Here is a 27,471-nt window from a genome sequence, read left to right on the forward strand (position 1 = left end):
AAAGTATAAATGAAAAGTAATCAAAAATGAAGTTTCCCTATAAAAGCACTTGGATGAATTTAAATATATTCTTTATTCCTCGAATCAGAAAATGATCTGCAATCTGAAAAACTTGTTGCAGAGTGATCGGCCTTGCATAGAATTAATCCTGGCAAAAAATGTGGATATTAGCTGGCGGCTAACCAAAAGACAATGCTGGGCAGAACGAACAGAGACAGCCGTCAGCAGGTCCAATTTGGCAATGTCGGATTGACAACAATTAAATTTGCCTCCTGTCTGCCGTCGCAATGAGACGGCCAATCAACTGCCTCTTTGCACCTCCGCAGATGTCGTCGTCGTGAAATTGTTGACAGAATTCAAATCAGTGCCACAGGGCAAACTGCACCGCCTCTCGTCAGAGGAATGTTGCCGCTGATGGAAATGATGATGTCGTGTCGGCAATGTCTGTGTCATAAATGTCACTTTCAATTTCGTTGCCTGGCTGGCAGGACTATGGACTCGGTGGGTTCGATTAAAGCGTGTTTTGAATGACAAATTAGCTAAACGTTCTCCATTCGCCTTTGGAGCAAAAGCTAATTTAATTATGTCAGCGGAGTGCCGTACATCAAGTTATGTGACAAATAACTGCATGTGGGAGAAATACAGAGAATATTTCACTTCATCTTTGTTCAAAATAATTTAACATAGAAATTCGCTAGTTCTGTTTTTAACTTTTACGCTTTCCTTTTAAAATTTGTATTTATATATCTTCCTGATAGCCATAAGATATGAAAATTAATTCAATTATACTTTTTTCTTCTATTTATTTTTAAAGAAAGCTCCTCTTAACGAGGTAAAAAAGTCGTGACGATCTGTACCTTCTACTTAACATAGCATATTTCAGATGTTATGCCAAATCGAATTTTTTAAATATTCATAAAATAAACTTTTTAATGTCGACCTGTTTACCAGCTCATAGAAACAAATGTACTGTAAGCTGCTTGTTTAAGCCAAAAATGTATGAGGATCAATCAAATTTATAAATAAAAGGACAAAATCCTTGATCCTAGCAAATGCCTAATATTTGAAATATTTTTAAAAGAGCTATATAGAGCGTAAAAAAACCTTGATAAAAATGTGAAATAATTTTGGCTATCATGCCATAAATTGTGTGAATTAAGTGGAGGCACAGGACGAGAGTCAAGTGTCAAAGGATTCATTTTTCCAATCGCGCCGGCTCTTGTCCTCTTTAGCATCCGGCACCGTGAATGTCTGGGCCGGCAATGAGTGCTTCCTGCTTCCGGCAAACCGACTGTCTCCAGACAACTGTACAAGCAACTATAACTGTCGGCAAGTTGGCTTTATTACTTCCACACTGTTGAATATGCATATAAAAAGCGAATCGGCAGTGGTGGGCTGCTTTGACGACTAGCGGCACGCCCACTTTGGTTGGTTGACTATCTGGTTGGTTGGTTGGTCCTTTGTGCTCCTGCCAAAGGCCAAGGCAGCCCATTTCTGTGGAGGAGGCGGGTGCATTATCACTTGCCAGCCAAGCAAAATATTGTGGGTGCATTAAATATTTTCCCTCTTGCCGCAAGACAAAAGAAACGCTTCACGAGGATGAGCTCCGAGCTGGCCAAACTATGCGGGCACGAGATGAGCCAAGGGCTCCGGTTCCAGGCCTTTGTCTGCGTTTTATATTAAACTATTTATGCCTGGTCCTCCGCTTTCGGTCCTCGGTCCTCGGTCCTCGGTCCTCAGTCCACTGTCCTCCATCCTCGGATCTCGACTCTGGGCCACCGGATCTCGAGGAGTCTCGACTCGGTGGCGCTCGAAAGCCGAGACTTGAAAATTTACCTACTGCCGCTGGTTGGGGGCTGTGTGCAACATTTTCACAATTTTTTATCGAGCTACATTTTGCGGGGGAATTTATGAAAAATTTAAAACAATTATGTGGCTTCGGCCGCATCGTTCCGGAAGCAGGATGGGTAGCCATTGATCGGTTGCTTGGTCAGTTGGCGCCACCAGAATTTGTTCGTGGCATTCAACGTTGCCAAAGCAAGGAATACAAAGAATGCATTGATTGGTTTCCTTGAAAAAAAAAGAAAAAACTGCCAAGCGAAAAGAGCCATTTTAGATGAATTTCTAATAAGTCATATACGACTTTCACGAAAAAACCCTGTCTTGTAATCAAATTATACGTATATTTAATTGATTTTTTAATTGCAATGCTTGCAGAAATTAATAACTGTTTGCATTACCAAAAATATCTAAGTATTCAAAATAGACTTGTATATTTATATTTATGATATTTATTTGCAGTTTCAAAATCATTCCTATCTTCGTTTAAGAAAATCTTAAAAGTGGGTCTTACAAATTATGAAAACGGCATATTTTTAAGATAAATATATTTTAGAATAAATGTAAAATTTTGTACTACACTGTCTTGTGTGGTACTAGTACAGACTTCTGACGGTCGATTAAAGCCAGCAGTTGACGACTAGGTATAAAAGTTGAGCACCATACTAATGATTCGGGACACTCCATCCAGATCCTGTTTTGCCTCATTGCGGTCAGTTAAAAATTATCGCTAAGCCGGACAAAAATCGACGAACGAAACATTCCGCATGGCCGCCTCCTGCGATATAACTGAATCGACTTCCGGTCCGCAACTGTGATGCATTCTGGTGGCCGGAAATGGTGGAAAATGTTGCGGCATAGACAAATTTTCGGTAGCAATTTGTCAGTGGATTTGAGGGGAGGGGGTGAAGTGAAAAACTTAATTAGCCAGCCACAACCCAAAATCCAATTGGCATGGTTATTGTTCCTGAAACCATGGCCAGAATTTCGGGGCAATTGTCTCCACTGAAAATCAATGGCACAAGCCTTAAATGGGAGTTTGATGAATGGCAGCCGACCCACTTGTTTGTCTGTGTTCGCTTGTCAAACAATATTGCAGCAGGCAGAGATTAGTTGCTTATTTTGACAGGAGCTGTCAGTGTTGCGTTTAGCACCGGTTCCGGGAAGGCCAGGATCTTGGTCCCGGTAAACAAACGAAAATATCTGCAGCTCTATTTCCTTTTGCGATGGGATACATGTATATGTATGCCTTAGCCAGCTGACGATGATGATTCTCATATCTCTGGTGCAGCCAGTGCATGCACTTCTGCTCGAGTGCCCTGCCACATCCGCATCTACATCCACATCCGCATCCGCATCCTTGTCCGCACCCTCGTCCGCATCCTCATCGAGCATAGTTTTTCTTTGGCTTCTCTCATTTTTCATGCGCGCCAGCTAAGCTTTTAATTAAATGCAAGAAAATTCAATTTTAATTAAAATTTCTCAAAAGTCTCTGGCCTGGCATTGCATACGGATAGCGGAACGATTGGATAGGGATGCGGATGCGGATGCGGATGAGGACTAGGTATGGGTATTCGGGTCTTGTCCTGTTTTCGATCTGGGCTGTTCGGCTCGAGTGTTTGCCAAACGTGTAAAATTGAAAATTAGGAAATCGAATTGTAATGCCACCAGGGGCAGACAAGGACGCAGGGAGGCAAAGTGCGGGAGAGGCAACCAGATTCAGATCCAAGTCATCAGGCACACAAAAGCAAAATTGTAAAGTAATTGGAAATGAAAATTCATTTAGGATCCGCATCGGGATGAGCAAATGCACCGGGAAAGGGCTGAGGGCCTTTGAGGGGGCATAAAGCATAATCCGACTAAGCTTTGTCATTTCGGAGAGCCCCTCAAATGGACACACTTTCTGACAGTAGATACCCATTCTCATGGTATCCTTTGTCTTAGGGGCAAATAATCACTTTTCCTGCAGCTATTCAAAACATCTTTTTCACTATGTTCGGTTTTATAATTTTAGACTGAAACGTAACCTTAAAAATAAAATATATTAGAATCAGACTCTCAAGGAAAAATACCAATAGCATTGGTTGTGTTTAATTCTCTAAAAATCTGAGTTTAAATCTTGGTTTGTATTGTTGGGTCGATTTTTCGTCATTTTCAATCATGTCACCCCTTTCCAAATTTTCGAAAAATGGCTTCGCAGAAAAGTGTCCAAAACTGGCACGTCTAAGCTCATAACTTTTCTTACAGACATCCGATAGGAAAGTGGCATACCTCAAAATGATTGTGGTTTGATTCTCTAAAAATCTGTGTTCTCACTTTTTTTTTATTTTTGGGTCGATTTTTCGTCATTTTCAATGATGTTACTCCCTTTCCAAATTTTTGAAAAATGGCTTTGCAGAAAAGTGTCTAAAAACGGCACTTCTAAGCTCATAACTTTTCTTACAGACATCCGATTTCAAAGTAGCAAATCCCCAAATGATTGTGGTTTGATTCTCTAAAAATCTGTGTTCTCACTTTTTTTTTATTTTTGGGTCGATTTTTCGACATTTTCAATGATGTTACTCCCTTTTCAAATTTTCGAAAAATGGATTTGCAGAAAAGTGTCCAAAACTGGCACGTCTGATCACCAGACTAGTTGACATGTCTAGGTTCATCTGTCCGTCTTTCCGAACCTTCACAAACTAGTTTCTCAGTTTTAAAGCTAGTTGGATGAAACTTTGCAAAAAGTGCAAGGGTATATAAACTTCGACAAGCCGAGGCTGGTCTTCCTTTCTAGTAAATAAAGAAATCGATGAAGCACAGCGTTGCGAAATAAAAATCCCCTTACTAAACCCAAATCCAATAACTAATCCACACGTGACTGTCAATATTTTGATATTCGCGGAGGGACTGGTGGCAAAGTTTTGAGTAAAAGTTTGTTAGCCTCCCAAAGCCAGCGAGGCTTTGGTGAGCATTTTGCACATAATTTAAGCGCTCACATCCCGTCAGTCATAAATTACACATATTACATGCACGTATAAATCGCAAACCAGATCCGAAAACGTACGCGTATGCGTTTGCGTTCGAGGGTCCTGCTGGGCCCAAAAGTGCGCCTGCAAACTGGGAGCAAAGTGCTTAACATACTTTTTTGGCGCAGGACCCACACACGCACCAACACTCGCACACTCGCACACGGATGCAAACAGATACATGAGCAAATCGGGAAACGCACGTAACGCGAAAAGTTGCAAAACTTCTGCCACCTCGCAAGTGAAAGCTGGAAAGTAAGTCAAGACGCTGCCAAGTCGAGCTGGAAATGTTACTTTTACTGGTCGCACCTCTTTTCACATCCAGAAAATCTAGACTCCCTGCCCTCAGTTAAAATGGTCATTGAATAACACCCGTTTTGAATTTAATTCCTTTTATGCATTTCTTTCTTTCCTTTTATTTCAAGCGTACTGGGGCTATCATAACCCATTACCTTTACCTAATTTTAAATATATAATAAAACAGACAACTGAGAATGTTATTTATAAATATTACAGGGACCGAAAATAATGATTATTAAAATGTTTTTGAAAACAAAAATTAAACACTTAAAATAGACATTGAAACACTCAACCATATTCAGTATTTTTAAATAATAATAAGTGATCATGTTTAAAACTTATTTTTATTTTATAATTATAAAAATTTAAAAATACAACTTATATCGACAGAAAGATTAATCTAATGTTTCTTTGCTAGATTGTCAAAAAACTTTTGTTTGTTTAAAAATTTTAAATTTTTACTATTTTTTCGGCGTTTTGTCCAAAAGTCCTGAAATCGAGTCTTTTAATTCAGCATGCCAATATGGTTATCTAGTATTAATGAAGTCTACAAGAAAGATATTACTCTGTTGCGCATTTTAGTCATTTTGATTGTATTTCAAGTCGCAAGCTCCGTTAAAGTTCCGCTCTATAATGAGTCTCGTTTACCGACAACTATCACGCCCTTTCACTACGACATAAGGTTAATAACTTACCTGGATAGCCCGTCCAACCTGCGTTACCATGGTTCCGTGAATATTTCCCTACATGCTCAAAAAAATACCAATCAATTGGTGCTCCATGTGGCCAATATTTTTGTGGAAGCCCAGAAAATAAGGCTGCATGGCGAGGCGTCGGATTATCAGCTAATGAATGTCATGTTCAATAAAGATCGGGCAAATATGGTCTTAACATTCGACAAGTCCTTAAGGATGGGAAAGTCCTATATACTAACTATTGCATTCGGTAGATCAATGTCGAAGGAAAAGAAGGATGGTTACTTTGTACTTCACTATGTGAATGCAAGGACCTCGGAGAAAATGTAAATATTGCATTTTGCTGTTATCCTGATGAAAGCTAATCTTCCACTTTTTGTAGTTGGTACTCCGTCTCTCATTTCGATCGGAACTTGATTAGGAATACCATGCCCAGTTTCGATGAGCCCGCCTTAAGGGCCACCTTTAATGTGACCATGGGCCATCACAGGCGATTCCAAAGCTACAGCAACATGAATGTCCGTGCTGTGCTGCCCAAGTTAGTAAAGCATCCCCCACTTGTACTCTTAGTCCCTAATAATTTAACCGGTTTAATAGCCATGAACTACAGGACTACGTGTGGTCCGTGCATGAGGTTACTCCCTTGATGCCCACCCATTTGCTGGCCTTATCAGTGAACAACTTCACCTGTCGATTCACCCAGGCGGCCAGTGCATATCCTGTCCGCTTTCGCACCTGCTCCAAATCGGCTGATGTGCGTGAGACCTCCTTTGCCGCCGAAGTGGCTCCCCAGCTGCTCACGTTCCTGGATGAGCTGCTGCAGGTGCGCCTGCCGCTGGACAAGATCGACCAGCTGGTGGTGGACAATTTCCCCAGTTCCGCCGTGGAACAGCTCGGCCTGGTCGTCTACCGCAGCAAGGAGATCCTTAAACGCGAGGATGGCCCAATGTCGAGGGCCAAAATGCAGGCGCTCCTGCTGATTGCTCACGAAATGGCCCACATGTGGTTCGGCAATCTGATGGGCATCGACTGGTGGTCGGATCTCTGGCTGAAGGAGGGTCTAACCGGCTACTTTGAGGCCCTCGCCGTGGATCATTTGCAGCCGGGAATGGGTCGTCGATTGCTTCTGCGCCATCGCGAAATGGCCTTCATGTACGAATCGCAGGTGGCCGGCATGTCCTTGGTGCCCCTCTTCCCGCCCGCCAGTCCAGAGTCGGAGGAGCACCTCTACCAGAAGGCCACCTCGCTGATGGGCATGGTGAACGGCTTCCTGGGCAACGCCACTTTCTACGACGGACTCCAGCGGCACCTGTGGCAGAACTCCTTCGCCAGCAGTACCCCCGATCTCTTCTGGCGATCGCTGCAGTTGGCCAGTGAAAGGGAGTCTTTCGAGACCAAGAACTGGAACGTAAAGGGCATTATGGACACGTGGATCATGCAGAAGGGATATCCACTGGTCACAGTTATCAGAAAGGGGAGTAAGGTAGTCCTGGTCCAAAGCCACGCCCTCAATGGAAGCAGGACTGAGCTCTGGTGGATTCCCCTGACTTACTTCATCCAAAACGAGGCCTCCTCCAGAGACCTCAGGCCGAGGGCCTGGCTCAGTGCACAAAATCAAAGCGTACAACTGGAGGAGGATGTGCCCCAAGACCATTGGATCCTTCTCAATCTCCGGGCCGTTGGCTACTACAGGGTCAACTATGACGAACTCACCTGGCAGCTATTGGCAACCACGCTTTTCGATGACTTCCGCAGCATTCACGTCCTTAACAGAGCCCAAATCGTCAGCGATATATTTTTCCTGTGGAACCACGAGCTAATCAGCTGGAGCACCGCCTTAAATGTCCTTAAGTATATAGTCGATGAGGACGAGTATGAGCCCCTGATGGCGTTCGTTGTGGGCGTGACACATGGCATTTGGGGCGTCTCCCCGGAAAGTTCCTTTAACATTGCGGTAAGCAATAAGGAGGGATACAAAATACTTTCTTAATATTTTCATATATGAAAATGTTAATACTAATAACTAATAATCAAACCAACTTCGGTAAGACCTTCAATGTAAAGGCAAAGCTTATGAGTGAAATATACTAAGTAATTTATATAAGGCAGTGTAGTTTTTAAAATGTATATTTATATATTTTTAATAACAACTGAATTTAAATTATCTTTTTACAAAAATTTATTAAAATTAAATATTAATGTATTTCAATAATTTATTCAAAATATGTATGCATCGACCCTTACTCACAGAATATCCTCTCAAGTAGTTTTGTTATCCCCACAGAAATGGCTGGGTATTGCTGGCAGATGGTATGCTGAGTTCATCAGTTACACGTTCGACAAATTTGTGCTCAAGGATGTGAATCTGAATAGCCTCGACTACCCGGACTAACCGCCATTCAAGAGCCACAAATTAATGGGCCAGACCAGATCCACACCCATTTCCCCAATCAGACTACTTCTTCGGTGGATGGCGAAATGAAACCGCCATCAATGAACCGCAATTGTATTTGTTTGCAAATAACTGAGCGTTATCTGAGACTATTTATCTTTATCTGCAACAACAGCAGAAGCAGCTCCGCAGAATGCCAAAGGACTCGGGAAGGAGCAGCCACTGGTAACTGGGGCTCCACTTACAACACGGCCAGTGCCAAGGCGCCAACTGAAATAATGATGCAGGCGAAATAACAATAAAGGCGGAGCCGCGAACTGTGGACTGAGAACTGGGCAGGAATAAAGGACAGTATCGATGCTCCTTTCCGCAGTGGTAAAGACAATGCCAGACCCCTAATACTGCAGCAATTTCCATGGCGATGCGAATGCAATGGACTCCTCCTGTTCACCAAATCACTTCAACGACCGGAAGGTTAAAGTCTTCAGATGGCTTTAAGGTCAATGCAAAATGCTAAGGAGAAACTTAGTCGTGAAATTGTAAAGTAATGTACCATAATTTAAAAACTTATTTAGTAACATTATCCAATTATACAAATATTTAAAACTAAAGCAAAATTGGTAAAAATACCAATATCCTCAGCAAGAGTGTGGAAAATTGTGGGGGGAAAATAAAAGCATATTTTTCGCTAAATGAAATTCAGGCCACAGCCGTGGGAGCCAAGGATCAGGCGGAAGCGGATTGCGCCTAAAACCATGCAAATTAAATTTAATGGAAAATAAATTACCATTTTCCGTTTTGGTTATTTTTACGACGCCCCTTTTTGGCTCTTTTGGTTCGTTTTTAGCCAGGGGCAAGACAAATATTTATAAATCAAATTTGCCGCTATGCATTAATAACGCTGTTTGCTGCAACAAGTTGAGGCAGCCTAAGCCTGCGGAACTTTATTTTGTACAGAGAACACATTTATCAATCAACAACCAATATACCAACATACCCTGCGAAAGTAATTATGTTTTCACCTATTATAAAACATTTAATTTTTTTTTGATCGCCTTCGTTTTCTATGATTATCCTTTTTAAGAGGAATTTTATATGATTTTTATGATAAATTTAAATGTCGGAACTTGCTTTTTTAATTCCCCTTTGTTTGTGGCCAGGTTTAAATGCGAAAATTCATTAAGGTTGCTATTTAATTTCATACTTGTTAAAGGCACTAAAGCATTCACTTTGGGCGCAATGAAAACAAAAATTCTTATGGTGTATTAAAAAAATCAATTATTGTAAAAGCAAGTAAAAAACAAGAGAGAACGCTATAGTCGGGAGCCACGACTATCAGATACCCGTTACTCACGTAAAGGGAGTGTGAGGGAGATGGAGATAGAAACTTTGATCACGCATAACCTTTTAACGAATGGTCCGATTTGAAAAATTTCTTCTACATTTCGATAGGTATTGATAAACACAATAAAACTGAATTTTTACTTTTCCGAAATATTTAAATTTTTTAAATCGTATATGAGCGATTGTGGGCGTTGAAGGGGGCGTGGCACCTTTTTGAAACAAACTTGCGCTACGTAGGAACTCCTAGAATCTGCATGCAAAATGCCAATCTTCTAGCTTTTATAGTTTCCGAGATCTCAGCGTTCATACGGACAGACGGACAGACAGACGGACATGGCTAGATCGACTCGGCTAGTGATCCTGATCAAGAATATATATACTTTATAGGGTCGGAAACGCTTCCTTCTAGCTGTTACATACTTTTGCACGAATACAATATACCCTTTTACTCTACGAGTAACGGGTATAAATATCGTTTTGTGTCAGAGCTGGCCATAATACAGTTGCAGAATGCAGTTGACAGTTTTATAATGACGTTCATTATGGAAGCGGTCAATTAATTTTTTTTTAATTGCCCAGGTCCAGCCTGCAAAAGGTAATAGTTGCAAAAGGTTGACCAGTAAACCACAACAGTTGAATTTGAACCCAAGAAACTATAAGCAAAAGCATGTTCTAAAATATTATAATTATATATTTTAGTTTTCATATACTTAAGATATACATAAGATAAGCTATGATATCAAAGTATTTTATTTTTAGTTTATTATTTTTTAATTTTAACGTAAAGCACCTCCTATGAATATATGAACAGGACATGTCAGTTGGTTAACCGGGCCACATTCATTTGACACATTCTCATCTATCTGCCGGCATCGCAGCACTTAAAGCACATGTCGATTGCCCCCATAAAAAGGACAACGGCAGCAGGATCCGAAACAGCTCTCAGCAAACAAACAACCAACACACTGGGACTCAAATTCGAGTTGTGTTGAATTTTTTACATGAATTATGCAAAGGAGTGTGTTCAACTGTTGTGGGCAAGTCTGAGTTCTGGGTATCCCTGACTCCCACAAAGGGAATTCTTAAATGGGATTTGGGAAATCAGAAGCCGAGCAAAGAGATGGGCATGCGAAATTAAAAGGGGATGGCGAATGGGAAAATCATTTTTTCTTCGCTTTGATAGCATATCCAATTGCATTTAAGCTAAGTAATATTATATTTGAGGATGCTCGCCTATGCTATGCAGCTTATAAGTGCGTACACAGAAAGAAATATTATACTGTAATAGAAAATAAACATTAAATTTAAGGTAAAAATAAGGCCAACATATATTTTCAATATTTATGTCCTTTATAAGCTTGTACACAGCAAAAAACTTGATAATGTTTCAAAAGAAATAATAAATTAAAGTTAAAATTGCGGTTACATATGTTTTCAATATTCATATCCTCTATTGGCATATCAAAAATAAATGAATGGTAAATATCTTTGCATTTAAGTCCGTTCACCGTGTACATTTAACCACATTTGCATTGCATGCGAGTGCAGCTATTAAAGCCTGGCCAATAAATTCTGGCAGCGTTAACTACGTGAAATCCCATGCCCATTTACTTCGGCCCCACGTCCATCTTTGGCAATGGATCCCCGGCCACCACCTGCAAAATTGCAACTTAACAATGCTTCAGAGGACCTGGGCTCCAGCTCCAGCTTCAGAACTCCCCCTAACTTGGCTTTTGTACCCCATGTGGCAGCAACGCATGCGGCGTATAAATCAATATTGGCAATTTAAAATTGGCTGGCGGTGTATGAAGCCAATATCCGGCAACGCTCAGCAACTCGAGTGTTTGTGTTGGGTGGCGGGATTGCGAAAAAAAAGTACCCCGTTTCGTTGGGTTTTTGTGCCCAGACCAGACCTTTTTATCTGGACAGGGGTGTACTGGAGGGGATTTCATTAAACCACTTAAAACTGCAACATTTGATTAAAATATCTTTAAAAAGCTATTCGAAACTGTCCGTCTTTGACCAAAGATTATCGAAATACGATAAACGAATTAGTAAAGCCCCTCAGAAATATTTTTTCAGTACGCCACAAAATCAAGGGACACCATGGATCTTAGACAAACATTATGTGGCACCCGAAACGTACGTTCGATTTGCAATTGGGAATGGGTGCATGTGTATCCGATTTTACCAGGAGTGGATGTTCTGAAGTTGAGTATTCCGCGAAGTCCATTAAAATGCGCGTATGTACATTTGAGTTTTTTTGCCGTTGCGGTCAAGGGGTAAATAAAAAACCAAATAAATAAGGGACAGGTTGAGACTACCACTAAATGGGTAGACTGTACAAAATACCAGAGAGTTGTTAATATTTGACGGGCAAGACAAAGAAAATATGCACTTTTCTTAGAAAAACGGCTTTTTTCTATAAAACATTTAAAAAGCAACCAGCAGAATCTTAAAGAAATAAAAAAGAACCGTCTAGATTTTATAACTTGTAGAATAATCAGCCCCTTCCTTGCAATTACTCTCTCATCTATGCAAATTAAATTTGAAATTTTTTCTTTGGTAAATATTGAACTAAAAGTCAAACAACAAAGCCCACACCCGCGGACTTAACCACCTAATTATGCGCCAATAAGTATGCAAAATTAAAATATTATGCAAATTACATCGAATGCGGATAGATCGTTGAAATTTAAACGCTTTTTGTTTTGACTTTTAGCCCGGGCAATGGAATAGCGAAATAAAATTATGACATCATCATCGGCGTCGTTATCAGCAATGCGTCAAAAACAAATTACCCGCGCGAGGAGGACAAGGTGGTGGGAAAATTATGCCGCATCGAAATTCTTGTTTACCCACTAAAAATCATGGCAACACCGGGTATGGGACTTAAAAACAGTTTCGTGGAGACAATAAGCAAAATGCGTGAAGAATAAAAATACTAAAACTGCGTTCGTATCTGTAGTTTTATTGTTGTTTGTCTGTTGTTATAATAAAAAATATTTCTGGGAAGAAAATAGTCATACTTAATGGGGAAATCAGTCAAGCATAAAGTATGGTAAACAAAGATAAATACCAAATGGCCAATGGCTCCCACTTTCCACCAATGAAAATGAATAATAAAGTTTTTGATGCTGACAACTTTAACTATTGACCAGATATATGAACAAATGGCGGTCAAAAATCGATAAATATTCAAAAAATAACAAAAAGCAATCAATGATAATGAATATCCCTTCTGAAATTTATAATCTATAAATTGAAAACAAATATTCAAACGCTGTTATAAATAAATCAACATTTTATTTAACAGCAATAAGCGGTATAATTATTATTCAAATTCATTTAATGGTTTTTTTGTAGATTGAAGCTTATTTTATTTGTGGTGTACGGTGGTGGAAATTTAATAACTTGAATTAATACGTTCTGTTTTGTCCGCATTTGTGGGCGTTCCTGTGAAAAATAGTACTTTAAAAGAAATTCATTGATTTTCACTCTAAAGCACAAAATTTAAACTTCAATTTTTGCATTTTTTAAGAGCTCCAAGTCTTCCGGGTTCAATCCTGCAAAGCTTACCATAATGTTATTGGAGTATAAAACACTTTTCCTAATTAAAACCAATCCCCTCCCTCGCTGCACTTCTGTTTTTTTTTGTTCTTTTTTTTTTTGCCCCGCCAAATGCTCAACTATCCTTTGGGCCGTGCCAAGAGCTTAACATTAATTGCCGTCTTTCATTTCCCTTCCGTCCCTTGCACTCACCTGCCAAGCGGTGGAAAAAACGAGGGCCAAGCGAACGTAAAGTTAAGTAGGAAAACTGTAAAAGGTCTGATAAAAAAGTTCGGGGAATTGAAATGCCGAGGAGAAAAGACGGAGGAATTGCAGAGCTAATAAAAAAGTTTTCGCTTCCTTTCGAATTAAGTGGACAATCTTCTGTTGCTGCCAAATGCCGGCTTAATTACTAGCTTTGGCCTCAAGAAATTGCATCATGCAAATGAGACAATTTTTTGGCAACAATGCACAAATAATTGTGATTATTGATTTATTCAGCTGCTAGCGGCAATAAAAAGTGGGTTTCGGGTATTCAATAAAATAAAAGTTATTACAAACATGGCGGAAGTTATTAAAAACCGTTGAGTGTTCCCAATGCCTTTCTCTTTTCTTTTAAAAACTATTTTTATATTCAACGCAAGCCCAGGCTATAGCCAATTTCACCAAATATAACTGTCAAATATTTTATAAAATTTAAATAAAAGTTAAAAAAAAAAAAAAAATTATCAAAACAAAGAATCCGCTAAAACCACATTAAATTAAACAAAAAGAATATCGTATGATAAAATAAAATTACAATTGTCGAGCTTAAGGTCTCTAGTAGCTTTAGCTTAAACCTTTTTTTGTTTGCTCTAAGTTTAAAATTCAATTTAGCTATGTATAAATAAATGAGAATTCCGCTCTAGAATGTTCTTTATTCACTTCACTTCTTTATTCACTTCAAAGAAATTTAACCTCTTAATCAATGAAACATATTTTAAGAAAGCTTAAATGAACTTGAATACAAATTTGACTAGTTTTCTGCGACGGAATGTAAGTATGCTAGCAATTAGCTTTCTAATAAAGAGCCAAGATCTGAATCTGTTAATTAAGGCAAATATTTTACGAGAATATTTCTGCCACAACGCATACCGGAGGTAATTTTCCGAATTCGAGTTTTGCTTATCGATTTACAGCCCGTTTTGCCAGGATTGTGAGACACACATGCAGGTCGCCTAAAGTTGTGCTATTAATTAATTAAATTTTGACTACGACCATGCAATCAGCATCTCCATGCCCCATTCCACGTCCATTGCGCCTTTGTCTTTGGCTCTGTCTGGCATTGTCGCTGCACAAGTTCTGGTGCACAATTAATCCTTATTAATTATACGCTGCCTGTGGATTTATGGCAAGTTTTGTTCGTTGGCATTTGGCCAATACACACACGCAAAAGGAACACACACACGAGTGCGTTTCTGGGCCAAGTAGGTTGCAAGTTGGTTTCCCAGCTGCCGATACCCCGCCCCCGTCAATGATATGCCATCTCCCCGACATTCCATTCAACCTCTCCCATGCCCCCGGACCCACTGACCCTATCTCCACCCAATCCAGCCAATCCACCCATCTCCACCTGCTGCTCTTGACAGCTGAGACCCCGACAACAAGCCAATACCCAATTGTCAGGCAGGGGCCGGCTCATGTCATTACCTAATCGCAGACAAAGGAGTCCTTAATTGCCTTCACCCATTCAAATGTGCCAGAACAAACAAGAAGCTGGCCGATTTATGCCCGAAAACACAACGACAAACGTCAATATGTTGTAAATAACTAGCTGATAAAATCGAAAAATTTGTCTGGTAATTAAATGCCCTTGATAGCTGTAAATAAGTACTTAACACCTCAGCAGGGTGTGTTTTTCTATTAAAAATATTCAATTAAATGTATTTAAAGCTCGTAACAATATTAAATAATTTAATTTCTATCACTAAGAAATGTAATATCCAAAAACCAAACTGCATAAATTAGTTTATGATTTGGTATTCCACAGACTCTTTATTTTAGTTTTACCTTCCTTTGATATTTGATTTAAAAACTGTATTTAAATATATGCAAATAAGGCTAAAAACTTTATACTCTCCAAGTTACGTTTTATTACATCCTCAATTCCTTGGCGGCTGAATTCCATAAATAAACTCAGCGAATGTTTCTTTTCGGGCAACTTTTTGTTGCCGCAGGGGCTGTCATTAACTTAATGCTCACTGAGTCCATAAAAGTCACAGATTGTTACATATCAGCATCTTTGCCTATTATCAGTTGGTATTCTCATAGGGATGCCCTGTGCTTTCAACGAAAATTAAAGTCTCTTTATAAATCTTGAATATTTATTTGGCAGCGAAAGACTTATATATAGTTTAAAATTGAGCAAAGAATGCATACCAGCTCTGAAGAAAATTTTTTTATATTATGTACAATTTTACCTTTTCTATTTTTAAAATAAAATATAAATAACATTTGTAAGTTTCTGTTTCAAGAACCTTATTTATTTGCAGTCAGCGTTCCTATGGGAGCACAAAAAGATCGAAATCAATGTTAACAAATAATGTGGTTAGTTTTCGCACTTTTCACGATTTATCCATTTTGCCACGAACTACGGCCTTTTGCCACGAACTACGGCCTCGCTGATGTTTGACAGCAATCAGAGCGATAAAATAGATTGTCATTATCATCAGTGGGACACTGGGTGATTTCTTTTTTATGTGGCCGAGTACATTTTTTCCGTATTTGCATTTCATTTAAAATCAATTTAGCAATCAGTCAGGCGCATTCTGTTAAACAGTAATTAACATAAATCAATTTGAATGCAGCTTGGTTATGTAAAAATGTTTATCCAATGGCCTGATGAGTTCACAGACGACATTAATTAGGCCAAATAAGAGAGGTTGGCAAACAGGCTGCGAGGGAAATATTTAAAACGTTTCGGTTAATTAAGTATAGTATAAATATACAATGTGTTTATTTTTATTTTTATAGCTCTTACTTATAGCTATTTTCAATTTTACAACAATCTAAATGCTTTTTGCACCTGTCGCAAACTAATTTCATATTAATTCCAATAATCCCCTAAGCAAAAACGTAAAAATTAATTAAACCATAGCAATGTATGCAAACTATTCAAATTTCTATTTCGTCTTTTAAATAAAAAACTCTAATTACTTATTTATGGCTTGGCAAAAAATTCAGCACTGATTTGTATGGAATTTTTTCAATTACTTTGTAAAATGACAATGCCTTGTATGAACTAAAGCTGCGTAAAAAAATTATAATTAATTCGTAGAGTGTCATGGTGGTATAGCGAAAAAAATAAAGCAAACAAATGTTGTGGGTTTTAAATTAAGGCCGATAAAATCGATTACGTGTGAAAATGTTGAGGTTGAATACCTGTTAATTATACATGGTCATATCGGCGCGTAAGTCATTTAGCTAATCATTTATTTACTAGTTGTTTTGCTATTGTTGAAAATATTGGCTTCCGTAATGTAAAATTTAAGCAATTGCTTTTAAAGCAATATTGTCAGCAAATGTGTGTTTACCCTCGTCGCCTTTTATTATTGGAGAAATAACCAACAAAGGTCATTTATTTCGGTTTGAGCCACAACTGCAGATAGTCAAGGTCCTATTTCTCACAGTCCCTTCGCTCCTTCGATGCGGATACTCCATTTTTCTTGTGCCAGGCAACCAGCTCGAGGACCATTTACTTTCGAGGCACACGACCGGAGCCATTAAGTGCAACTGTATTATATATAGAGAAAACATTACAACTAAAAACCAAAGTGTGAAAATATTGAAAGCCTTGGCTGTAGCAGGTTTCCCCCTACAAGAACCCATTGTAAATAACCTACGCATCGGCAAGCATTTTCCTTTCCTCCAAGCGACTGTTGCTCCCTGCAGATGCTGTTGTTTTTCTAGCTGCTTTCACTTTACACCCAGGCGAATAATTTCCACCATATACCTATGCATATATGTATATAGAGCAGAAGCAGCGGCGAACGGCTGAAAAAAATACTTCAAGTGTTCGCAATAAATTCTTTTAAAGCTTTTAAGCCGCAGCAAAAAGGGCTGGTGAAAGGGTGAGCAGTGGGTTAAGAGACCATAGCCGAGGCTCTGGAATTACTTAAAATGCGCTTTTAGGGCTAAGCCTGAGCACAGCCTCACTTGCATCCATATCCATCATGGAGCGCTTAGGCACTTAAGTACTCCGGTTAGACCATCGGGGTTTGGGTTTCAGGGCCATCTTGGAGTGCTGGGCTTCTACGGGAGGAAGTCAAAGACTTAAGTTCATTACTGCGGAGTACTATTTAAGGAGATCGAAACTTCAACAAAGGCAATGCAATTTTACAAATTTGAAACGTGTAAATTAAATTAAGTAAACAATACTTATTTGATTTAAAATACTTTATTTCCCCAGCACTTACATTTCCTCGAATCAATTACACATCATTATTTTATAATCTTTTTCTGAATAAATTATATATTAAGACGATTTTTCTTGTTTTTCATCTTGATTAATTGGAAATGCGTCTTCCACATAAATAGACCCTAAATAGAGATAAGGGGTTCCAAGTAAGCAGAACTCTTTTTTTTCTCAAGAAATGCAGTGTGCATTTATTCATTTTCTTCTTATGTGCAACTGATAAGACTCGAGGGTTCATTATCAGAATAATTATCCCCCACCGGAAAACGCTGCCCCGCCGCCAGGTCCTCCTTCAGATCCATTGGATTGCATGCCCAATCAACTGGCCAGCAAAACTCCGGACAACAAGACACCAAGACCCAGACCACAACGATGAAACAAATCGTTTCTAAAATACCCACATAACCTTTAACTCTTCTTTAAATCATAATAATTGATTTGAAATATATTGAATGCAAATTATGAATTACTTTTTGGTGGTATTGAAAATATATACAAATTTTGAGCTCATAGAGTATATGTGGAAAATAAGCAGAAGTATTATGTTACTTCACTTAAAGGTTAACTTAGAATGTTATGTTTTAAATGCCTCAATTTTGATGGCATCAAAAAAGCCATACAATTTACCTTGTAACACATGTGCTTGAATATAAGCACGGTTTTTATACCCTTGCAGAGGGTATTATAATTTTGGTCAAAAGTGTGCAATGCAGTGAAGGAGACATCTCCGACCCTATAAAGTATATATTTATAAAATTTATAAAATCTATACCCTAATCGATCTTTATTAATCTAAAATAGGGTGCTCGGACTTCAGGTGGCTCCGGTCCATTGCCGCCAAATTATCCCTCACCGGAAAACGCTGCCACGCCGCCAGGACCTCCTTCAGAGCCATTGGATTGCATTCCCAATCAACTGGCCAGTAAAACTCCGGACAACAAGACACCAAGACCCAGACCACAACGCTAAAAACAAATCGTTTCTAAATTACCCATATAACCATTAACTCTAATTTAAATCATAAAAATTGATTTGAAATGTATTGAACATAAATTAGCAATTACTTTTTGGTGATATATAAATATATGTAAGTCGAAAATAAACAGAAGTATTATATTACTTCACTTAACGGTGTTTAGAATGTTGACTTGTAAATGGCAATTAGTCAATTTTTTAATAATTGCCTCAATTTTGATGGCATCAAAAAAGCCATACCATTTACCTTGTAACATAAGTTTTTATGCCCTTGCAGAGGGTATTATAATTTCAGTCAACAGTTTGCAACGCACTAAACAAGACATTTCCGACCCTATAAAGTATGTAAATTCTTGATCACATATACTGAAGTAAACTTCGGCAAGCCGTATCTTAAAAGGTAGGCGTTGCTCATTTTTTAAATGTTTGCTTAATGCGATTCGAACAAGCTATTGCCTACTTTTCGGCGGTTCCGTAGAGCAAATATTCTTTTTTTTTTAATTTCAAAAATATTATTTTTATTCACTGGAATCTGTTCAGTGCCTTCTGAACTTAACCTAGCGTAATTAACGAGAAAGAAATTTTATGCATACATAGTAGCCTTAAATACTAAGTAACAATTATAACGAGTTTGGAAGTAACAAAATAAGTGAGAATTTTATACGATCTTACGAGTAAGGAGATCGGTGGGATGTAGCTTCTTCAGCCGTCGGAGAGAAATTGGCTCAGCTAGGTCACTCGCTAGGGGGTTTGGATGTGCCACAATCCTGTCAGCGTAACGACTGCTGTGTATATTAATTTGGTCCCCTATAGGTAGTAGTCGAAAGTCCCTCTCGATGGCACTGTTTGTAACGTACCAGGGCACTATGGGGTTTTTGACCTGTTTTTGTGGCATTAATTAATAACTCGGTCAGTTTTGGAGATATCGACATGAAACTTTACCAATCGTCATAATTTGTCCCTAGGCACATATAGTGTGAAAATCGTTTGGATCAGGAAACAATATCCTATAGCTCCCATAGGAACAATCGGTTAAAACTAAAAAAAAATTAATGAAATTTAAGTAGCTGAAATTTGTTGCTCCAGCCCTATAAAAGTTGATGATAATAAGTGCAACAAAAGCAAAAAGAAAAAATTTCATCAAACTCAAAACTCAACGGCAGCCATGCATACATATCGACTAACAATTCGACAGTTTGTAGGCAAAATGATTCGAATTTGTCCAAGTTGATGGGCAACTGACAGGACAAACATATCAAAATGATCCTCATATTATAAATAATTTGTTCATCAAACATTGTATAGCCTTTTCTTGCTCAAGCCGGCCCTTCTCGCTATTGTAAACAGCAACCAAGTCGGCGTTGGAGAAAGTGAGGTTATCTAAGAAAAATTCAAATTGCACCAATAGTGCGGAAAAGTGCACAATAAGACTAACAGATTTTTGCTCAGAATTGACCAGGCTACAACATACACTTGGGCGCATTGAAAACTAATGCAAACTTCTATTTCAAAACTCTTCCCAAAGTTGAAATTTGTTCCTCAAAATTCAGCTTAAGGTGCATTTATAAAATGACAAAATATTAGTATAAACACGCATAATTTAAACAATTAATACATTTAACATATAGTACAAGCCTGTGAGATCAGTTTCCATTTGTTTTTTTATTTTAAAATGGTGTTTTACACGAGTAAATTAATTTCAAAGAACGCTTTAAAAAAATTGCAAACTTAGCGCTGGTGCTTTCGGAGGCAACAGCTGACTTTACAGCTGTTATGCTAACATATGCTGTTAAGTATTAACATTTTGAGTATGAGGCATAACAGTTTGATGTTCTGTTAATGCATTCCCATTTTTTTTTTTTTAATTGGAGCACTTTTAAAAAATGACTAAATGCCACATAAAGTGGTCAAAAACCCCATAGTGCAGGGGAGTGATTGCACGACTCTAAGCCTCTCAAGCTGATGCTTAGAGGCAGTGCCCCATGCTTGAATGGCGTACGTCCAAGTTGGCGTGATGATGGCTTTAATTAGCAGGGCCTTATTTGAAAAGTGCAATTTTTTCGAGCGCAGCAGACAGTCAAGCTTTTGTAGCTTCTGCAAGCATTTGGCTTTGATTGCCGAGATGTGGGCCCGCCATACTAGCGCTCTGTCCAAATGTACTCCTAGGTAGCAATGGGAGGTGACACTGGTGATGGCATCTCCATTGAAGATGAGACCAACCGAAGTACCGTGCCGGCGGGGAAAATATTCTGGAAACTAACTTTTAAATATACTTTTTAAATCTATTTTAAACGTAATGGTTGATCGGGATTGTTTTGGAAATTCTAACGGATAGTACAAAATAACTCGTGTAAAATTTTTTTTAATTTATTTGCTCAAACGGGTATAAACTCACAAGTAAATTTATTTGTTTTTTTATTATTTATTTCTTAGATTTTCAATTATATGGTACATCTCAAAAGCATTTTTGTTAACAGGTACGCATATAATTCAAAATATTTTTAATCAAACACAGTTTTCTAGCACTTAAAGCTTTCTTTTGCTTAGCTAAACTTCGTCATCTGCTTGACAAATGAAATGCATAACATCATTTACACAAGATAAAACTATCATTCGGCCGTCATATATGTAAGCGCAGTGTTGAGTGCTATCGTTGTACTTGGGTTCATCTGAACGCCACCACAAATATGGAGCTCGTTTTCCGGAGGCCAAGGATATAAATGTGCCCTGTCTATCTAGATCGTTGATGCCCAACCAGTAGTTTGATTTAGAGAGTTTGGCAGTAATAGCGTTATACTCCTGATTATTTTCGAAAGCTGCTAGATGGCCGCCAATCTCCATACAGATTTTTTCGGCAGTCCTCCAATTCACTTTTAATTTGTGTTCAATGTAGAAGAGCCTCGTGCCTATCCGTTCAAAATTCTGTAGCACGATATTTCTGTCCATTTTGGATAGTGCTTTCTGCATAGTTGTTAATTGGTTGTCCGTTTTTTCTTCTGCAGCCGTTAGTTGATTTGATAGGGCTGTCTGTTTGCTTTCTATCCTGTTCAACCTCTCATCGAGGTCCTGCGGAATAAGATTCTTCAAATTTTCCTCAAAGGATGTCTGTTGATTTTCCAATTGAGTCTGTGTCGCACTCAACTGGCGTTTTATCTGATCTAATTGCACTAAGGTTTCATTAAATTTCACTTCGCAGATATTTGACTCCTGTTTTTCCTTGGTAATGTGATCGATCACTGGTTGCAGTGCAGAAACGCAGAATGCCCTACCCTGATTTGAAGGGTATGTTAATAGACACCCGTAGCGCCTCCCATCCTGTGCTCCTGTCAAGGATCCATGGAGATCCAGTGCAAGAAATACGCACAAAAAAAAGGTCGCAGACCTGAACATTCTGTTAGACAGCTGAGGTTGAAACTTGATTGTATACTAATACTTTGTTCTTCGGCTGAGTTTTTAAAGACTCTGCTTTATTGCTGATAAGCTTATTTTGCATTTTTATACCCTTGCAAAGGGTATTATAATTTTGGTCACAAGTGTGCAACGCAGTGAAGGAGACATCCGTATAAAGTACATATATTCTTGATCAGGATCGCGTCCTGAGTTAACATAAGCATGTCCGTCTGTCTGTTTCTACGCGAACTAGTCTCTCAGTTTTTAAGAAATCGAATTGAAACTTTGCACACACCCCTCGTTCCTTTGCACGCAGTATATAAGTCGGGCCGGGATCGGCCGACTATATCCTAAGCTTAGGAAGTTGCGATTTTTTATGGGTATTATTTTTGGCCAATCTATCAAACCTACCGAATTTCAAAAGGATCGGCCGACTATATCCTATAGCTGCTATATAACTGAACGATTGGAAATGCCATAACTTACAGAATATTCTGCAAGGGTATATCAACTTCGGCTTCCCCCGAAGTTAGCTTTCCTTTCTTGTTTAAAATGAGTACGGTTTTTTATTCATTAATCTATTTTGCTAAAAATATAAAAATAAGCAAATATATTCCACAACGTCCATAGTGGAATTAATGCAGAAATCACGCTGTAGTTAAAATCAAACATAAATTTTGACTTTGACCAAATTTCCCACAAATTTCCATTCGCTGATTATAATATATAATTGATAATTCGCAGAAAGCTGTAAACAATTTTATAATTAAATTTAATGGATGCGAGAAGTTAATAAAGTAAGGCATATAACACAACTTGCCATTTGAGGAGTTTGCTCAGGGAAGAACTTTCCAGCAAATGGCATGACATCGAAGACGAATAAAGGAGGATAGAAACAACAAGCTAGGCGATAGCTAAGTATGGCATTGAATTACAACTTATAGGCTCTTTAAATTACAATTTTAATCATTTGTTAATTGTTGAATTTTATTTTAACTAACATGTATTTGGAAGGCATGAAAAAATCCCCTATACTTGAAACCAAAAACGCGATCTTAGTCAGATGTCAATAAATCAACATTGATAATTTAACTAGAACAACGACTTCGTTAAACATCAACATTCCTTTTACATATATTTTGATTGCTACTTTTAATTAAACAAAAAACCATATGCTAAGATAATTGTCACATTTTAATAAGTCAAAAATGATATCCCATTGAAAAAATCCCCTGTTAATTTAAGAAAACAACGTTTTGATTTTACGGTTCTCGGAAATTTGAGTTCACAGTTCGTCTTAGCTATTTCCGTTTTAAGGTTTGTATAAATCAATAATACTATTTTAACTATGGCGAAGATTTGCTGCAAAAAATTCTTTCACATTAATTTTGAATGGCATTGAGAAAAAATCTTAAATAAATCGATAGTATTTTATACTAGATATTAGTTAGATGTCAATAAATCACCATTTATATTTTAACTAGAGCAATGATTTTGTTTTATTGAGATCGCCTTTCATTTGTATGGAAAAATCGGGGTCTCGAAAACAACCAATATATTTGGCACGCTCACTTTTTGAAGCCCCATTAAAATCATATATGTATGTGTATAACGCATTTTATAATCTAGAGAGTCACTGGGTTTTTTTTTGAAATCAGTTGCGATGCGAAGTCTCTTCTCGGGTTATAAGTTCACAAGAACCAAGCTTTAAATAGCGGCTATCTGTCTCGAGAGGCCGCAGTTTCTTTTTCAGCGCAAACAAGAATGCGTCGTCTGCACGGAATTCTTCCAATCCTATTCCTTCTCCTGGCCATCTATCAGGTCCTGGGCCAGGATTGTGGGCCCTCAAGGGAGAGAAGGTGCGTTGCGCGTCATAAATGCCGGGCACAAATACAATTCCGAGATACGACTGATGGAAATAATGGATGCCCTGCCCTTGAAACCTGCTGTGAAACTATAAATATACTTGTAAGTGACGTTGTTGCGGTAGTGTGAAAGATAATACTAACTATCGCCTGCCTTTTCAGAATGTCGAGCCAGATTACGATTGCGGACGACCCAACATCAGAGGCCTATCCTTCACAGACCGGAACTTGGATGGCTTTGCCCAGGAGTTCGAGTTTCCATGGATGGTGGCCTTGCTCGATACAAGAGGTATTTACTTGGGTGGTGGCGCCATTATCTCTCCCAAGGTGGTCATCACAGCCAAATCCGTAACCGACAACCTAACCGAAGACCAGCTTATTGTCCGGGCTGGCGAATGGGACTTAAAAACCAACTCCGAGCAATTGCCACATGTTGAAGCTAGAATCCGGTCGATCGTTCGTCATCCTGGCTTCGCCAAAAACAACGGGGCCAATAACGTGGCTCTCTTGTTCCTTCGGACTCCGCTAAAATTTACCCAACACATTAAGCCAATCTGCCTGCCGCCGGATAATAGGAACTTCGATTACTCGCGCTGCATCTTCAGTGGCTGGGGTAAGAAGTCCTTTGCCGACTTAACATACATGGATGTTTTGAAGAAGGTGGAGTTACCAATAGTCCAGAACAATGAGTGCGAGTATCAACTTCGTCGCTTCTACGGAAACGAATTCCAGCTCGACAACAGCCTCTTGTGCGCTGGTGGGGAGCGTGGAAAGGATTCTTGCATGGGCGATGCTGGGTCTCCGCTGGCTTGTCCCCTGCGAGAAGATCCCCAAAGGTATGAGCTGGCCGGCATTGTAAACTTTGGCGTTCAGTGCGGAATGCAGGACGTCCCGGCGGCTTATACCAATGTTGGAAAAGTTCGAAAATGGATTATCGATGAGACTAACAAAAATTTAGACGGTTACGAACCCGAACCAGAAAGTGAACCTGAAAACACACCACCACCTTTTAATTTACCCGCACATCAAGGTAGATCTTTTTTGAGTTTCTCGTAGGGTTGTTTAAACATCGATAGTGGTTGTTTAAACATTTTGAAAGCTAAAAACAAATAAAACTAAATATTAATAGTAACAAATTCAGAATCGTATTTTATTTCACTGGACGCATTTACGATTATACATAACAAACGAATAAATAAAGACTTCATATTAATAACAACTTAAAAAAATATATATTTACGATACAAGTTTGTAATTATATTTAAAAAATAAGAAATTCATAATAAAACAAAAAGGAAAATTATAAGAGATACACTTTTCTTAAAAAAAGGTATTTTTGGTTAATACATAACTAATTAAAAAATGAGAAATTCATATTAAATTCATGTTAATTAAAATTGCTACAGGTCCACGTTTTTGTTCAAAAACAATAGCCGGTTTACATTTTCCGGCTTTAGCAAAGTTCTTTTTGTGGAAATTACTTCCGCTGCTTTGCTGAACATACGTTCAGACTCTGTAGACGTAGCTGGAATAGTCAAGTATCGCTTCGCCAATGTCTGCAGACCAATAGTGTCTTCTGCGCAGTTCTGTAAAATTTAAAGATTAGTTTACGAAGGTATTTAAAAAGCACAAAACGTACCTTCCAAAACTCAAGAGGATCTTGCACTTTATGGCTCTGACTAAGGTAATGATTTAAAGATTTGGTTGAATCCACCTTTTCGTTCAGAGCTCTGGCGGCATTTTTAGATTTCAAAAACCTAAAAAGCGGATCAGTGGGAGAGCTATCTTCTTCGGGAAGAATTGGTGGTGCTGGCAGTGGTTTGGAACCTACATTTTCTAGGGCCGCAAGCTCTGTTTCGATCAAACTCACAGCAGTTTGAGCATTACTGCTTGAGCGGAACCCATCTACTTTAAACTTCGGGTCCAATATGGTAGATATTCTGGTGGCAGTAAGGGTTTCATACTTTGACAGCCTAGATTCAATTTTTTCTAAAAGAAAATTGCATACAATTTTACCCTCCAATGTTTTTAGTGGACTCTTGGGCTCGAGTAATTCTGTATGCAAGCCGCATATTATGGGTATTATTAAAGACATTGTCACGCTTGTAGCTGAAACTCTTGCAGTAGCTCTATCAAAATTGGTGAGCAGTTGGGAAACATCTTCCAAAATCAGAAAATCATCAGCGGTTAACATTTTTGGACTCTTTGGAGTGCCTAGCAAGACTTTAGCAACGTGCTCTTTCAGCAGCAACATTCGTCGTATCATATGAAAGCTGCTATTCCATCTTGTTGGCACCTCCTGAATAAGATTAAGGGCCTTTTCTGGGCTCTGCGATTCCCTAAGCTTTGCAAAAGCAATTGTGCTGCTTTTGAAGAACTGTACAATTCTTTTGCACTTTTGGAAAGGCTCTTTAATTTCTTCTACTGTTAAAGCATCCTGAACAACCAAGTTGAGCGAATGTGCAAAGCATGGGAAATGCGTTTTGTTTAAAAATTTGCATGCGAGTACAACATTGGCTGCGTTATCTGTAACAATGGCGGAAACCTTATTAAAGAGATTCCATTCGTCTAAAATATTTTGAACAGTCTCGGCAATATTTATTGCGTTATGGTTAAATGCATTTTCCAATTTGGAAGTCGATAAAACTGCCGATTTTAGCTCGAAAGAATCCGTCAAAAAATGACATGTTATGGTTACATAGTAGTCATTGGCGGCTGAAGACCATCCGTCTGTTGTGATCGAAACTGAATCCGTTCTCTTCAATATGCTTTTCAATTTTGCCACCTTCTCTTCGTATAAATCAGCGACTAAAACATTGGTTAATTTGCTTCTGGACGGTACGCGATATTTTGGGTCAATTACGTTTAAAAGGTCGCAAAAACCCCGATTTTCCACAATATAAAATGGTTGCACGTCTAGAGCAACCATTCGGGCCAATGCCTTATCAATTTCTTGCTTCCGTTTGGACGTTTTATCGTATGCTAATGGACCAGCTAAAAACGTGGTTATTTTTTCTGCGGGTTTAAGGTCAAGATCATCGTTCTTGTGTATGCGTTTAAGGTGGTCAAATAGATTTGATGTATTTCCGCTTGTCACATAAATTTTCCCGCATTTGTTGCACTTAGCAGAATATTTGTCGACTCTGGAGAAATGAGTCCACACCGTTGACATACCCTTCTTTTTTTTTGGTTTAGATGTCTCGGGTTCTTGCTGAACTTCCTGGCCGTCATCTAAATCTGTTTGTAAAATAATCTTACTTATTTAATTTTCATAATTGGTGTATTTTGAATACACGTGCCCACTTAATAAGTAGTTCTTAAATGCCTTTAAACAACCAAGTTAAAAGCTACTTCTCATTATTTTAAAAATAACTTACCATTCTTGCGCTTTAAGAACTTGTCCATGTCTTCGAACCACTGCCAACAAATCTGAACTAATAATATAATATAAATATAGTCAAAAGTTTATAATATACTCGCTTACATTGATCCTTCTTTAATTTCGTGGATTTGGCAGTGTGACCTTAAAGTGGAAAATTCTAGCAAGCTTCCAGAAATATACCACAATATACTAATTTTTTTGTTCAAATATACCACAAAAAAAAATATTCTTTTTCTGAAACGATAGTATCGATGGTGGCCCAAAACCATCGATGTTTGC

At 38.5% G+C, this 27,471-nt stretch overlaps 4 protein-coding genes across 4 annotated transcripts; 2 read left to right on the plus strand and 2 right to left on the minus strand.

The window, feature by feature from the left end:
* Positions 1–5,585: 5,585 nt before the first annotated feature.
* On the plus strand, positions 5,586–8,854 carry LOC108037859 (aminopeptidase Q). The gene is made up of 4 exons (XM_044459523.1): positions 5,586–6,168; positions 6,225–6,380; positions 6,440–7,796; positions 8,127–8,854. The coding sequence occupies exons 1-4, from the start codon at positions 5,663–5,665 to the stop codon at positions 8,232–8,234; spliced, it is 2,127 nt and encodes a 708-aa protein (XP_044315458.1). The 5' UTR covers positions 5,586–5,662; the 3' UTR covers positions 8,235–8,854.
* Positions 8,855–21,102: 12,248 nt separating this feature from the next.
* Positions 21,103–21,945, minus strand: LOC108044036 (accessory gland protein Acp29AB-like). Its single transcript, XM_017122891.2, has one exon. It carries the CDS (start codon positions 21,943–21,945, stop codon positions 21,103–21,105), a length of 843 nt encoding a protein of 280 aa, XP_016978380.1.
* Positions 21,946–23,709: 1,764 nt separating this feature from the next.
* On the plus strand, positions 23,710–24,866 carry LOC123037824 (phenoloxidase-activating factor 2-like). Its single transcript, XM_044460438.1, has 2 exons — positions 23,710–23,913; positions 23,973–24,866. Exons 1-2 carry the CDS (start codon positions 23,710–23,712, stop codon positions 24,864–24,866), a joined length of 1,098 nt encoding a protein of 365 aa, XP_044316373.1.
* Positions 24,867–25,210: 344 nt separating this feature from the next.
* LOC123037825 lies at positions 25,211–27,215 on the minus strand. Its single transcript, XM_044460439.1, has 3 exons — positions 27,188–27,215; positions 25,450–25,661; positions 25,211–25,396 (listed from the first exon to the last, which is right to left on the minus strand). The coding sequence occupies exons 1-3, from the start codon at positions 27,213–27,215 to the stop codon at positions 25,211–25,213; spliced, it is 426 nt and encodes a 141-aa protein (XP_044316374.1).
* Between the last annotated feature and the right edge of the window lie 256 nt (positions 27,216–27,471).

The sequence above is a fragment of the Drosophila rhopaloa genome, unplaced genomic scaffold (assembly GCF_018152115.1).
Source record: "Drosophila rhopaloa isolate 14029-0021.01 unplaced genomic scaffold, ASM1815211v1 contig_2, whole genome shotgun sequence".
In the NCBI taxonomy this organism is placed as follows: Eukaryota; Metazoa; Arthropoda; class Insecta; order Diptera; family Drosophilidae; genus Drosophila; species Drosophila rhopaloa.